The sequence below is a fragment of the Symsagittifera roscoffensis genome, chromosome 1 (genome assembly GCF_963678635.1).
Source record: "Symsagittifera roscoffensis chromosome 1, txSymRosc1.1, whole genome shotgun sequence".
NCBI classification, from domain to species: domain Eukaryota; kingdom Metazoa; phylum Xenacoelomorpha; order Acoela; family Convolutidae; genus Symsagittifera; species Symsagittifera roscoffensis.
Genome location: NC_087062.1, coordinates 50,970,673 through 50,984,136, shown reverse-complemented (window position 1 = coordinate 50,984,136; position 13,464 = coordinate 50,970,673). Strand labels below are relative to the sequence as shown.

At 39.8% G+C, this 13,464-nt stretch overlaps 1 protein-coding gene across 1 annotated transcript in view; it reads right to left on the bottom strand.

Annotated features, from left to right (window-relative positions):
- LOC134838649 (protein FAM81A-like) overlaps window positions 1-13,464 on the bottom strand; it is a gene marked incomplete in the record, with an annotated part of 119,592 nt that overhangs the window by 17,226 nt on the left and 88,902 nt on the right. Inside the window, 1 exon segment of the mRNA XM_063854110.1 lies at window positions 5,386-5,684. Coding sequence (XP_063710180.1) covers window positions 5,386-5,684 — 299 coding nt within the window.

Genomic DNA, 13,464 nt, shown 5'->3' with positions numbered 1-13,464 from the left:
GACAAAAGTTTGGATGAAAAAATCCCCCCACACATTCTTTCGAAGGCTGTGATGTTGCGTTTTCTCAGAAAGTATTTTTTGTTCAAACTTCAAGGCGTAGCATCTTATGCATGGAGGTTTCTCGCCTGTTGCTCTGAATAAAGCCTTGGTATCAGGTTGGGTTGATTTCGAGAAGTCAAACTGAGTCATAACGTAAGAATATTTGAGCGTAACTACTCATCCAGCGGAGCCTACCATAACGCGGTCTGACCCTGTTAAAAACAAAATTTTTGATTCGCGAGGGTTGCTTCTAAAAAAAAGTTAAAAAAATATACAAGAAACGATAACAAAATCGAAAATTTTCCGAGGGTCATATTTTGTTGTTCAAGATTTTTTGCGCCTAATCTCTTGGATGCTTTTCATAACCCATTCTACACAAGAAAATTAACATCTCAGAATAGGGAAGGTAGTATTTGAGAAAATCAAAAAAAAAACTCAAAAATTAAGGTTAAATTTTTCCGAGGATCTTAACTTTTTGTGAAAAAAAAATTGGACGTAACCACTCATGCAGGGGCGTAACTGCTTATGCAATAATTTTTTATAATACCTGTTTTTATCAAACACAAATTCGAGGCCAGCTAAATCTGGAAATACCTGTTTGTTAATTTACGAATTCTTTGTACTGATGCCTCAAAATCTGTAACTTTCATCTTTTACTTCAGTTTTGTTAAAAGTTGAAGTGATTACAAAAATTTGTTAGGTTGAAAGATGCTAAAAATGTTGTAATAAAAATGTATGTTTACCACTGGTAACTATTGTATCTAACTAAGATTAAAAGAGAGTAAAAAGTAATGTGTGAATTAAAACTGACTGTAGTCTAAAAAGAGCAACTAGTGTTTCGAAGTCCACTGGACTTCGTAGAGTGAACATTAACTGGTACTTGATTAGATAATAGAGGTCAAGATTATAACATACTAAATTACTAAATCACAACATTCCCCACTGCACAAAAATTAATATCTGCCCGCTCGTCGATGTAGCCAATATCACGCATATACTCCATCTCCCCTCGCTCCACCAGAACCAAAGTTGAAACAAAAAGTAACCGCGTTTAGCACCAATGGACATTTACAGAGAGTACAAATTACAATGGAGGTGATTATATGGTAATATATACAGGCTACTTACAGGTTTACACAGATATCAACACTGAATGTACAAGATGATGTGTACAACTGGGGTTATGTAGCATTTATACAATTAAGGCAAACTAACTAAATCACTAACTAAATAAAAAAAATTGGATCATCCAATGGATAAAAGCTCGAGCAAATAAGAAAGATATTACGTTACCAGAGTTTAAAAGTTTTCGGAGTTTAAGGTCGTGCCGTTATATCTATCATGAAAGTAATCGGCCTCCCTTCTTACATCAGCGTCAATTCCCGAAGATATGTCGCTGCCGTCATCATCCTGAGTATTACTACTAACTTCTACCAATCGAGATGCTACACATGCGGCCTTTGTTGTTCGAGAGGAGGGTGTTGAAAAGAGGCCTTGTGTGGTTTCCGTTACCAGTGTTGTGTGGCGCGGTATATCTTCAAATGGTGTCAGATAATCCGAAGGGGACGCCGTACAGTAAGTCAGTTTAGATCGTGTACTCTTTGCGCTGGAGAACGTAATTAAAGGTTCGTCTTCGGAGTCTACTGAACTGTTGATCAATAAAACGCCTGTCTCCCTAAATTTTAGGGGGACCTGGGTTCCTTTTTGCGCGGTGTTTGATAGATATCGGAGTTTTTGGTGTCTCCACTGTCTTCTCCGGAGAGCTGTCCACTCGAATTGGGTCATCGCTTGTGCCCGTTGGGATAGTGATAATTGTCTGAGTGTTCGTTTGACTCTATACGGTACTTCTTGGCTGATCTGAATCACTATGTAAATTAACAGTTCGTCCGCGATCCATCCATTGGATTGTAATCTCACTACCACTTTCCCAATGATGTTGATTGTGTCGTTTGTGAATTCGCAGTATAGTTCCCTAATTTTCTTCTCTACTGGGTGTATCTTCAATTGTTGATTTCTCGTTTTCAATTCGTGTAGGACATTGTGCTTCAGGAAGCTCACTGGGCTTGCCGAATCCACTGGAATGTTCAAATTGACTATCGAATTGTCTCCCAATCCGATGTTGACTAATTTCTTGGTTTCCAAGCCATTGGTATCGTAGATTGTTCTGATGTTAAGAACGAAATAGTCGTCGTTGTCGCTTGTCCCCTCTTCGGTCCACGCGTTAATCACTCCGCAAAAATTCTCTTCGCTTCTTGCCTGAAGGTCTTCTGGGGAATATGAACAATTCTGACTATTTACAGATTCATCTACAATATTTACAGCGGGTTTTCTTCCTTTCGATTTACAAAGTCTTCCAAAGTGTCTTTTATATTTACAATTATTACACACAATTTCTTTCGCCGGACACACATTCAGATGAACCTTGGTAAAAGCATTCCCGCATTTCATACAAGTATTTGATCTTTCTATGTTCAAGCTTGGTTTCTTTTTTTACATTGTTGAAATTTTTATACACTCTCCTGCTACTTCCTGTCGTGTTGAAAGGCCTAGTCATATGGTTAATTTGAGGTGGTTATAGTAGCCTTTTTCGTCGATGATTGCTTGGTTCAGTGCATCCAATGGATTGAGAGTGTCCGAAAGTAGTCTACGTTGTAAGTCGCAATTTTTCATGTTAAAAATAATTACGTCTCTGATCCACTCCTGTTCTGCATTGATTCCAATTTCACATGATCTGGCTAAATCTGATAACGCGCCCCAAAATTGTTCATATGATTCTCTATCCTTTTGTTTCCTGCTCAATAATTTATATCGCTCAAACGTTCTATTGGTTGGTTTGATAAAAGCCGATTCTAGCAGTTCGTAAAATTCCTTGAATGAGATTCCTAGGACTTTTACCCTTGGATGTTTCTGGGCGAAAACCATTTTGCCTTCCACTCCTAAGGCCAAGTATAGGATTGACCTTAATTTTTTTGTCGGCCTCATATCTCCTCATTCCTCCGAATGTGCGTTTTTCTTCTGCTACTCTTTTCTCTTCAGCGTGTTCGTAGACTCGCATTACTTCTTTGTTCCTGGCCTCCCTGGCTTTCCTCTGTTGGTCAGTTTCTGACTCCTGGGCGCCTTCTAGGATCGGTAACGTCGTCTCCCCTTCCACTGGTTCTTTGAGGTTGTCTATGTCTAAGTTTTCCTTCGCAATGATAGCCAAATGGAATTGGTCTACCCAGTTGTTCCTTTGGGTTGGAGGTTCTACTGTGTGGTTCGGCCAAAAGGCGGGTATTCCCCGCAGGTTCAAATCAGTTGTTGACTGCGCCATTATAAAAAAGTATGTTTACCACTGGTAACAATTGTATCTAACTAAGATTAAAAGAGAGTAAAAAGTAATGTGTGAATTAAAACTGACTGTAGTCTAAAAAGAGCAACTAAAAAAAATTCTGAAAAAACGAGGACGAGTAATAGTTACGGATAGGTAACCATTCTAATTTTCAACTGAGAAGATGTCCATGTTTTTACTTGCTACAAGCGTGCTAGTCTAAAAAAATTTTCTATCCGCTCGTCGATGTAGCCAATATCACGCATATACTCCATCTCCCCTCGCTCCACCAGGGCCAAAGTTGAAACAAAAAGTAACCGCGTTTAGCACCAATGGACATTTACAGAGAGTACAAATTACAATGGAGGTGATTATATGGTAATATATACAGGCTACTTACAGGTTTACACAGATATCAACACTGAATGTACAAGATGATATGTACAACTGGGGTTATGTAGCATTTATACAATTAAGGCAAACTAACTAAATCACTAACTAAATAAAAAAAATTGGGTCATCCAATGGATAAAAGCTCGAGCAAATAAGAAAGATATCATGTTACCAGAGTTTAAAAGTTTTCGGAGTTTAAGGTCGTGCCGTTTTGACTTTTCCGAGTTGAAAACTTTTTGTATAAAAATTTTGAGCAAAAATTTTTCTGCAGCGGAGCTCCCCAGCTCACGTCCTTTCGATTGAAACTAAAACCTCAGATTTGGGAGGATATTTTTTCGAAAAAAAAATAAAACCTTCCAAAAACTGTCACAAAATTGCCAATTTGACTTTTCGGAGGTTCATACAGTTTTAAGTAGAAGAATTTAGACGCAAGCATTTATGCAGCGGAGCTTCTTACAACCCGTTCTACTCATTGAAACCAAAACCTCAGGTTTAAGAGGATAGTTTTTGAGTAGCAAATTTGACTTTTCCGAGGGTCATAGCTTTTTCTGTGAAGATATTTCGGCGTATTTTTTCTGCAGGGGAGCCACCCACAACCCGTCCATTTTTTCGGTTGATACTATTTTGGGATGGCAGTTTTCGAGAAAAAGTAAAATAACCAATAATATGGATCAAAAGCTCCCCCCACCCCCTCAGAAAGTGGGGTAAGGTAAGAAAGATGAAGAAGCAGGCTGAAAGAGCAGTTTCAGAGAAAAACGAAGTTTTTGAAAAAAATGAAAAGTTTTTCCAAAGCGTCTAAAAAAACCCGATCCCAACATTAACTTTTATTCGTTGTGTAGTTTTTTCAGTTTAGTTTATTAGTTTACGAAAACTGTCAGAATGACTGCTGAAATTCAATGATCACTTGAACTTCACTTAGTCTCTTAAAATTTAAATGAATCACCGTTTTCACTCCTTATCCATCGTTGGCAAACCAATAATCAGAAAATTTTAGACTTTTTTGATATTTACATCAAAAACCAAAAATACTTTTAATACTTTTTGAACATAGCTCGACTAAACCCACAAAGTTCTAAGCTCTTAGCAAGGACGGGTCCATAAAGGAATGTAAATGCAAAAAAAAGACATTTCTTTCCCTCTCGCGATTCTTTAATCAATTACCAAAGTTTTAAAGGAAAAACTACTAATGTTTCCTTTAGTCTGGAATATTCTGAAAAAACGAGGACGAGTAATAGTTACGGATAGGTAACCATTCTAATTTTCAACTGAGAAGATGTCCATGTTTTTACTTGCTACAAGCGTGCTAGTCTAAAAAAAATTTTCAAGTTTCTACACTAGATTAAGGTTCGAGCAGCGACCGAATTTCTAAATCTCCACACTCTAACTATTACATTCTTCTCGTAAAAAAAATTCAGCGAGCTTCATATAAACTGTACCGTCTTTCAGCACAGCAAAAATAGCATATTGATTTAACTGAAATAGAATTTTTTCTAGCCATTTTTTTTCTTCCCAGAATAGGAAAACTTATCAATGGTAATTGCGGCTTTGGTTCTTTTTTCAAATATAGGTGCGTTTCTTTCAGAAGCACTTTTTCATCAACTACCCACATAACTTTGTCATGCCAGCGCTAGAAGTAATAGTGGTACCTTTCAATTTTGACTAGTCTGTTTTCGTAGTACTGTTTGTGAGACTCCATATAGGCCAGAAATTGGTTCTCTAGCTTGCCCCGCTCTGTCTCGCTCCAGTTGCGCGTAGCCAACACTGAACTCCTCAGGTCCTCGACTAAGCCCGCATACTTGCTGTCCATTCGCGCAATCGCACTTCCCGAGTCCCCCTCCACCGCCCGTATCTTAGAACTGTGGTCTGTCTGCGTCGCATCCAGCGACATGCCCAGCTGGTTCAGCTTGTTTTCTATGTTGGAAAGCTTGCTGTTCAGAGAGTCCACCTGAAACATTCAAATTTTGTGGCTTGTAAAACAAACTCGCTCGCTTTCGAAGCTCACTTCACATAAAAACCCGAGTCGAGGTGGTGGTTTTATGTTCAGACCTTGTGAACCAGAATTTAGCATGTTCAGACTTTTGGACCATAATATTGTATGTTCAGATCGCGTGGACCAGAAAACACTATTTTCAGACCGTGTGGACCAAGTGAAACCGTTTTAAGACCATGTGGTTTGAAGAAATCCGGTTTCAGTTCGTGTGAACCGAAGTAATCTGGTTTCAGACCGTTTGGACTACTATGTTTCGACTTAGTGTTCGACTATGTTTCGACTGTGCGTTCGACTTTGTTTTTGGCTGTTTCGAATTAGTGTAAGACTTTATTTCGGCTTTTTGCAGACTTGACCTGAGTCACCACTATAATACTTCGGTCTCCACGCGGATGGATTCAGACTTTGCATACTTTTTGTTCAGACTATGCAGACTATTTTCAGACTTTGCAGATTGACTTTAGACTTAACAGATTTATTTTCAGACTTTGCTGACTGATGTCTAGAATTTGCAGACTTTGACCTGCGTGCCGATCTGGTTTTGGTCCCCACGCGGACGGATTCAGACTTTGTAGACTTTATGTTCAGACTTTGCAGACTTTATGTTCAGACCTTGCAGACTTATGTGCAGATTTTGCTGATTTATGTTCAGACTTTGCAGGTTTATATTCAGATTTTGCAGACTTATGTCAGACTTTGCAGACTTATGTTCAGACTTTGCAACTTATGTCAGACTCTGTACACTTTTTTATCAGATTTTGCAGGATTTATGTTTAGACTATGCAAAATTATATTCAGACGTTGCAGACTATTATCAGACTTTTCAGACTTATTTTAGACTTTACAGACTTTTGTTCAAACTTTGCTGACTCATATTTGGACTTTGCAGACTTTAACCTGCGTGGCGACTCAGAATTTTTGGTGCGCACGCGGATCGATACAGTTTTTGGCAGACTTTATGTTCAGACTTTGCAGACTTTATGTTCAGGATTTGCAGACTTATGTTCAGACTTTGCAGGCTTATGCTCAGACTTTGCGGACTAATGTTCAGACTTTGCAGATTTTGTTCAGACTTTGCAGACTTATCTTCAGATCTTTTAGACCTTTTTTCAGACATTGCAGACTTAAGCTTAGACTTTGCAGGCTTTGACCTTGACGACTTTGAGTTTTTGGTCCCCACGCGGATCGATTCAGACTTATTATGTCTGGACATAAAGCCACGACTCGACCCGTGAACTCACGAACGAAAAAGATACGCCCCACCAATTAAATGGATATTTAGGCTCCAAGGGTTTTATACTAATATAGTAGGGTATGACCGATCTCTATTCTGTATGTCACGCTTTTTAATTTTATCCGGTTAGATTTGTGCTACCCTTTAATTAAAAAGATCATCTGACTCTTAGTGTTTTTGAGATTTTATGCTGCGGTTATCCACAGATCATATACACATCATAATTGTGCCATTAGAACTAGAGTGGAGCGGAACTTTTTCATCAAAGAAACGGAGTACACGATAAAAGAAGGGCGCTGTTGATAAAATAGCCAAAAATTGAAGGTTAAAAAGAAGCATTGGGTTTATTTTTAAAAATTTGAATGGATCAACTTTATCGTTAATCGAGTGTAACATTCGTTTGGGCGAGTGTAACATTCGCCCAAACATTACACAGTGACGGAGCGTAGACAAAGCACCTAGTGACGACTGTCATGCGTCAGCTGGCTTAATTCTACTACTTTTTCACCGTCTAGACCTAGCCAGTCAGTTTTCTGGTCTGTTTAGGGCTAAGTAAAAAGGTTACAGTTTTTAGGCCATCAGTCAAACAACTTTGATCAGCTTTCGCCTGCATGCGAAAATAATCACATTGCTGGGTCTCGGATCCCCAGACTACAAGACTATCATTAAAAACACGGCTCGAAAATCCTACTTTACTATATTTTAGTGACATTTATATACTAAATCCGTTGGAGATGGATTGACTATTTCCTCTTTCTAGCCACTCTGAATTAAAAAAAAATAGTGGGGTTAATTCAACCGTTTAGGACATTAAAGCAGCTAAAAATCAGTTTATTACAGTCTCTCAACATACAACAGTCTCTGGACACCGGGCCTTCGATTCCGTGCTCTTCCAGAAATAACGTTTTTATTTCTCCAACTTCGTGGCACGGGAGGATACTGATCTCAATGAAGTCTCCTTTCTTCTTACCGGCTTCCACTATGTGTCTTATTGTGCGTTATCGTCGCGATAAGAGACTTCGTTTTTTTTCTTCCGTGTTTCTTGACTGTTTCTCACTTGTTATTTCGGTTGTTTTTTTTTTCGTCTGTTTTCTGCCAAATATGACCACTTTCTGTATTTCTCAGAAATGATTTGGTTCGAATCGAAAATTTAAAATTGAAAAATTCTAGAATGTTCCGACCCTCCTTTTCATTGCCAATCTGACGCTAACGCCTTTAGTGTTCTTTTTCTCGTGCGTCGGCGGGTTCAACTGTGCCAATCAGGGGGAATGGCAGACAGCCTTCCAGCCCGTAACCATTCTAATTTTACGAATCTGGAAGGGAGGGATATCATAAGAAAACTCTTCTGATCGCGAGGAAGCCGCTTCTTCAAAGTAGACCAGCAATCGTTAGGTTCTGCCGTGAGATTCCGTCGGGAAGCTCTGCCGTTGATATACTCAGTAAGGGAGTGCCTGTCATTGATCGACTCGATGAACGATGAATTTAAAAAACTTTTGTATGTGATCGTAAACGAACCCGAATGACGAGGATAGTGGTATTTCAACGATAGAATAAACAAAGGCTCAACGATCTTGTATGTCTAAAACACTGAAAAAGACCTGAATAAAGATGCCTTATACAAACAAGATAATGAGAGTAACAAGATTCAGATTTTTTAAAATTTTCTAAAATATCCAAATTAACCACAGAGCTACTTTTAGATTCTTGCACATTCGAAACAGTTCTTTTTTACTCAAAGAAAGGGAGAAAACAATACGATAGAACTAGCCAAAAGGCGAAGGTTGAAAGAAGCGACTTTTTGGATGGGTTGTAAAGGATTGAACGCATAACTCCGGGTTATCTTCAAGTGGGGATCCATTTTTCAATAATCAACTTACAAATCGCTTTAGAAACTGAAATTTATCTACGTCACCTCAACTCGCTGCGTGTCAAAACATTTTCATAAATTTCACACAATTAGGAGTGTCCTTAGTAAGTTTTTTTTCTGACTTTTTACGTCATTTCACCATGAACTTTCTTCTTGTTTTTGCTGATTCAAAAAGGTTTGGGACGTGGCACGGTCACGCACTCGTTAAAATTACTTAGCTCCACTCGCAAAGTTTAATCGTTCATATATGATGTTGCTCTCAATATTAAAATTAAGAAACTTTGCGGCTTGGAAAGGTAATGAGGTACTCACCCTCCTCGAGCGAGCGCACCCAAACCCAACCAGGTCGCCACAAAGCGAAAATGTTGGCCATAAAGGTTGAAATTTTCAGTCAAGTTTAAATAGGTAATTATACTCACCTCAGGCATACATAAAATTACATCAACTAAAATTTTCTTTGCAATTGAACAATTGTAACAACAATTTCTAAAAATAACAAAGTCTGGACTGACCAAACATCATCGACACAAAAAATTTAAAAGTCCTAATAATCAATCTTGGTTGATTAGTCCAAGTTTGAACACACTACGAAAATTAAATTTTTCATCTCTCTCCATTTCCACTCCGTGTCTCTTCTTCAGTTTCTACTCCATCGCATTTTGTTCTTGATCACCAATCTCGCTGTCTTCTAGGGCTTTCTGCAGCAGATCAACAGAATTGCGGGCCGTGCCCCAGCTTTCCTGTTCTAGCACCCTCTGCTTACAACAGGCAGTAGATCCACGTTCACCTTCTGTTCTCGAGTCGCACAGAAGCTATTGAGCAATCATAGGCTCACATTCCGTTCCAGGACAGCTTGTAAGACCTATTTTTCTCGTTTTCCGTGGTACAAGACATCCCAGTCACCCATTTCACAGCTGTAGTCACGGCGTTCTTATGCGTTAGGAATTCTCTCTTATAGGCTCCGGGTCCTACAACTAGCTGAAAGATTAATATGCTTCCGTGTTTCAGGAAATATGACGCTACGCGCATTCATACACCCATGCTGGCCATACCGCACGGAACCAAGGCATCAATCTTTGTTTTGACCAAATTCTTTGTATCGTTTTCGGTATCCTCAGAACACTGCAGGTATTCTTGAACAAATCCAGTGTCTAACTGATAATCACTCTTCTCAGTTGATCTGGAGTTTGCATGGCCAGCATGGCGCTGACCACTAATATCGTCACGTTCTGAGCTTGATCAGGCAATCCCATGGACAATAAATCTCCAGCATCCCAAACCAATACTAGGCTCGCGCTCTTGTGGTACCAAAACGTCTGCACCAGGCAGTGAAACTGGTACTCACCATGAGTCAATAGGATATTCCTCCAAGTTCGATAACCCGATGCTGTCAACAGGGGCTCGATTTACTTCACCGTCGGATGCGTTTCATCCTTCTCATCTATCGTAGGGAAATCGTTCGACATCGTCTCACTCGCTTTCTTTTTCTGAAGCTCACTGATGTTTCCATCGCTCAACTTAACGAAATTTCCACCCACTATCTCCTCTTGTTCATCCCTAGACCTATCCGGGTTTGCCCGAAGGTCTTCGCCAATAGCTCTTGAGACTTTTCAGATATTGTGGACAACCGTATGCACTTAGGCACCAAAAAGAGCTGGTCAATCAACCGATGCTACGTTCTAGCATCCACAACAACCAGGTGCTTCGGGTATTTGGCGTTGCAGTATAGTGCTGCACTGGATCCCACCAGGTATTTCGAGTCCACTGTCTTGTGATATCCCTCGCTATGCTTCAGGTTCATTTCATTCTCAAGAGCCTCTTGCCAGCTTCCAATTTTCTGCTCAGTATGCAAGTCCACCAACTCATGTGATCTCTCGAGACCTTTCAGTGATTCTGTGGAGCCTGTCATACTATAGAATCCCAAGGCAAATACCAGATTCACCTCAGTAGCTCCGTGGCAGTCAGCAATCAATTTCATCTCGCTTTTGTCCGACATGCTCAACCTCCCGAATAGTTTCGCTAACTGGGAGTGTTATTGAGCCAAAATTTTTATGCAGTGACCGACTTCACACACGTGCCCTACCAGCCCACAACTGGCGGCCAGGCAGGTGCCTGTTTTCATCCAATCACTCGGGACATTTCCCTCTGATGGTCCCGTGGATGAATTCCCCCTCTGCTTCTTCCTATCTAAGGCCAGCCAAGTCATGCAGGCTCTCATTGTCGATCTCTTCTAGCTCAATATTAGCGGTAAGATCCCATATCGGATTTGGGCACCACGAAGGTTTCATGAGTTCCCACATCGTCACTAGGCTGGTCTTCAGTGGACTGTCCCACGAACCATACTCGAAAGTCACTTGCACCTCCAACTTGGGAACTGAGGGTTCGACCACTCGTTCCTTCAGAGTTATTCCCAACTGCAGCTGTTCAGATGTTAACATCTTCAATTTCCGCACTCTCTCCACCCAGAAATTGAGGATTATCGCTTGCTCGAAGTCGAATTACGAGTCCTTCTCTTCTTCGTTTACGAATGGATTAAAAGCCATGCCCGGAACTCCCGGCACATATTGGAGTGACTTCTGTTACCCTAACGTGGCATATTCTTTCGTACTCCAACCGCTTTCCAGCAATTCTCTAGTGACTGCCAATTCTTTGTTAGATCACCTCCTGACTTCCTCCAACCTCCGCTAGCTATCAAGGTCATTCAGCTCCTTCGTTGAGATTCGCAAGGGCATGTCCTGGTAGAGTTCCAACAAGGCTCTCAACAAGACCTCTTCACGCTTTGTCGCCCTCTGCCTGATTGCTTTTACGTATTCTTTTAGCACCGGAGTGGGGATATGGTCTACCACAAACTTCACAAAGCAAAGTGCATTCTTCCGCATTGCCCATGCTAACGCGGTGTCGTCCCTGGCGATCAACATTTTAAAAGCTCCCATCAGTTCTAACTGTTTTTCTCTGAACTTCGTCTCGATAGTGGCTTCATACTCCTGTCTTCTTGTCCCAACAAGACACTACACAAGACTTACTTGTAAATCTGTCCTGACTCAGTGTTGGCGATGTACGCCATTACTGATGAAGGTTTACGCATTGTCTCATCGAAATATTTCTGGAGAGCCGTCTTCCAAGAAAATTTGTTCAGAAGTTTCATTCGCTTCTGATGACATGGAATTCTTTTTAGGCTTGAACCCGCCATCAAATCCTTCAAGTGTTCCCGCATGGCTTGCTTATCGTACCAAGCCATTAAGTGTCCTCTCGCTGAATTCCTCTCCTTCACCATCTCCACATAGCGACCTGCAGGATCGCCCATGTGGGTTGATTCGGGCACAGTGATGCGACTGTACTCAACCACGTCGAGTTGTCCCTCCACTTTCATCTTTGCCATGTTCGTAGACGGTTTATAATCTTCCAACCCACCAGATCCGCATTGGCTGATGACCTCCATTTCCAATCTGGTGTCAGTTTCTCCTTCTTTTTCACCAAGTTAGACTTGCTGGATTTTTTCGATTTGTCCAAATTCATTTTTCTGAAGCAATTGGAAGAAAGGTTCGAAGTAAATTTTTCCGTTGTAGGGTTTTTGGGACCAAGAAAGTCTCCCAGTTCGTTTTGGATGTTAGCAAATTCAATATAGTTGTGAAGGCTATCTTTTCGTGAACACATTTTTGTTTTGAGACTCAGAGCCAACTGATCAGTAGTAGATATTTCAAAATAAAGATAATCGTAAATACATAGAAGTTAGGAAATGAAGATGACTCACTGTACATTCCAAATAAGGTATTTTTACCTTATATGGAATAATGAGTAGGTGATGATCCAAATATGTACATTGCGTAGGTGATGGAACTACTATATAAGCAACTCAATGTAGATAAAAATCATTTTGAACAAGTAATCGGTGATGGCATCTGCTATGTGTCAAGCAAATCCCACTTTTTATTCGACCACAATGCAAAATCTCTTTTTATCTCTGTCTCAGAAAACTTTTATGAAAAATTCATTATCACCGAAGACTACTGTGTATCTAACCATTCATCCTTCTGCCCTGTGGAAAATTGCAAATTTCACTTAGTATTAACCGGAACATCGCTCGATAAAAATTTGCAAAGATTAGATAAATATCATTTCGTTTACCAAATTGTTGACTGCATATATACTTTATACAAATACAGATACTATTCCAATATTATTTCATCATGAGGTGAAGTCTTAATTCAATTGAATCGTGCAGTGGAGCACAACTTAAAAGGTAGATTCCGGAAAAATTACCCTGTGTTGCAAAGAAACGACTGCTGCGAAAAAATTCAAAAGATATTATCTCAGTTCTGCTTAAAAGCTTGCGTCGACTCAGACTCTTGGATCAGCTTTTTTGGAGAGGATTCGAAAAGTTCAAAACTCAAAGTATGAGACTGACTTGTTGAAAATTGTTCATTGTTTTATTGCTGGTTATGGTACTGTAAATGGTGAGGGTGTCAGTTTTTCCATTATTAATTGAATATTTGTTTATAAAAATCTTGTCAAAATTGATTTTGTGTGAAATCAAAAGTTTTTTCAACGACTAAATTTTTGATTTTTAACACGTGCGCAGAATTTTCTTTTCGCAAAACGAAGTGTGCAAAAATTTTCATAAGATTTTTGTCTCAGAT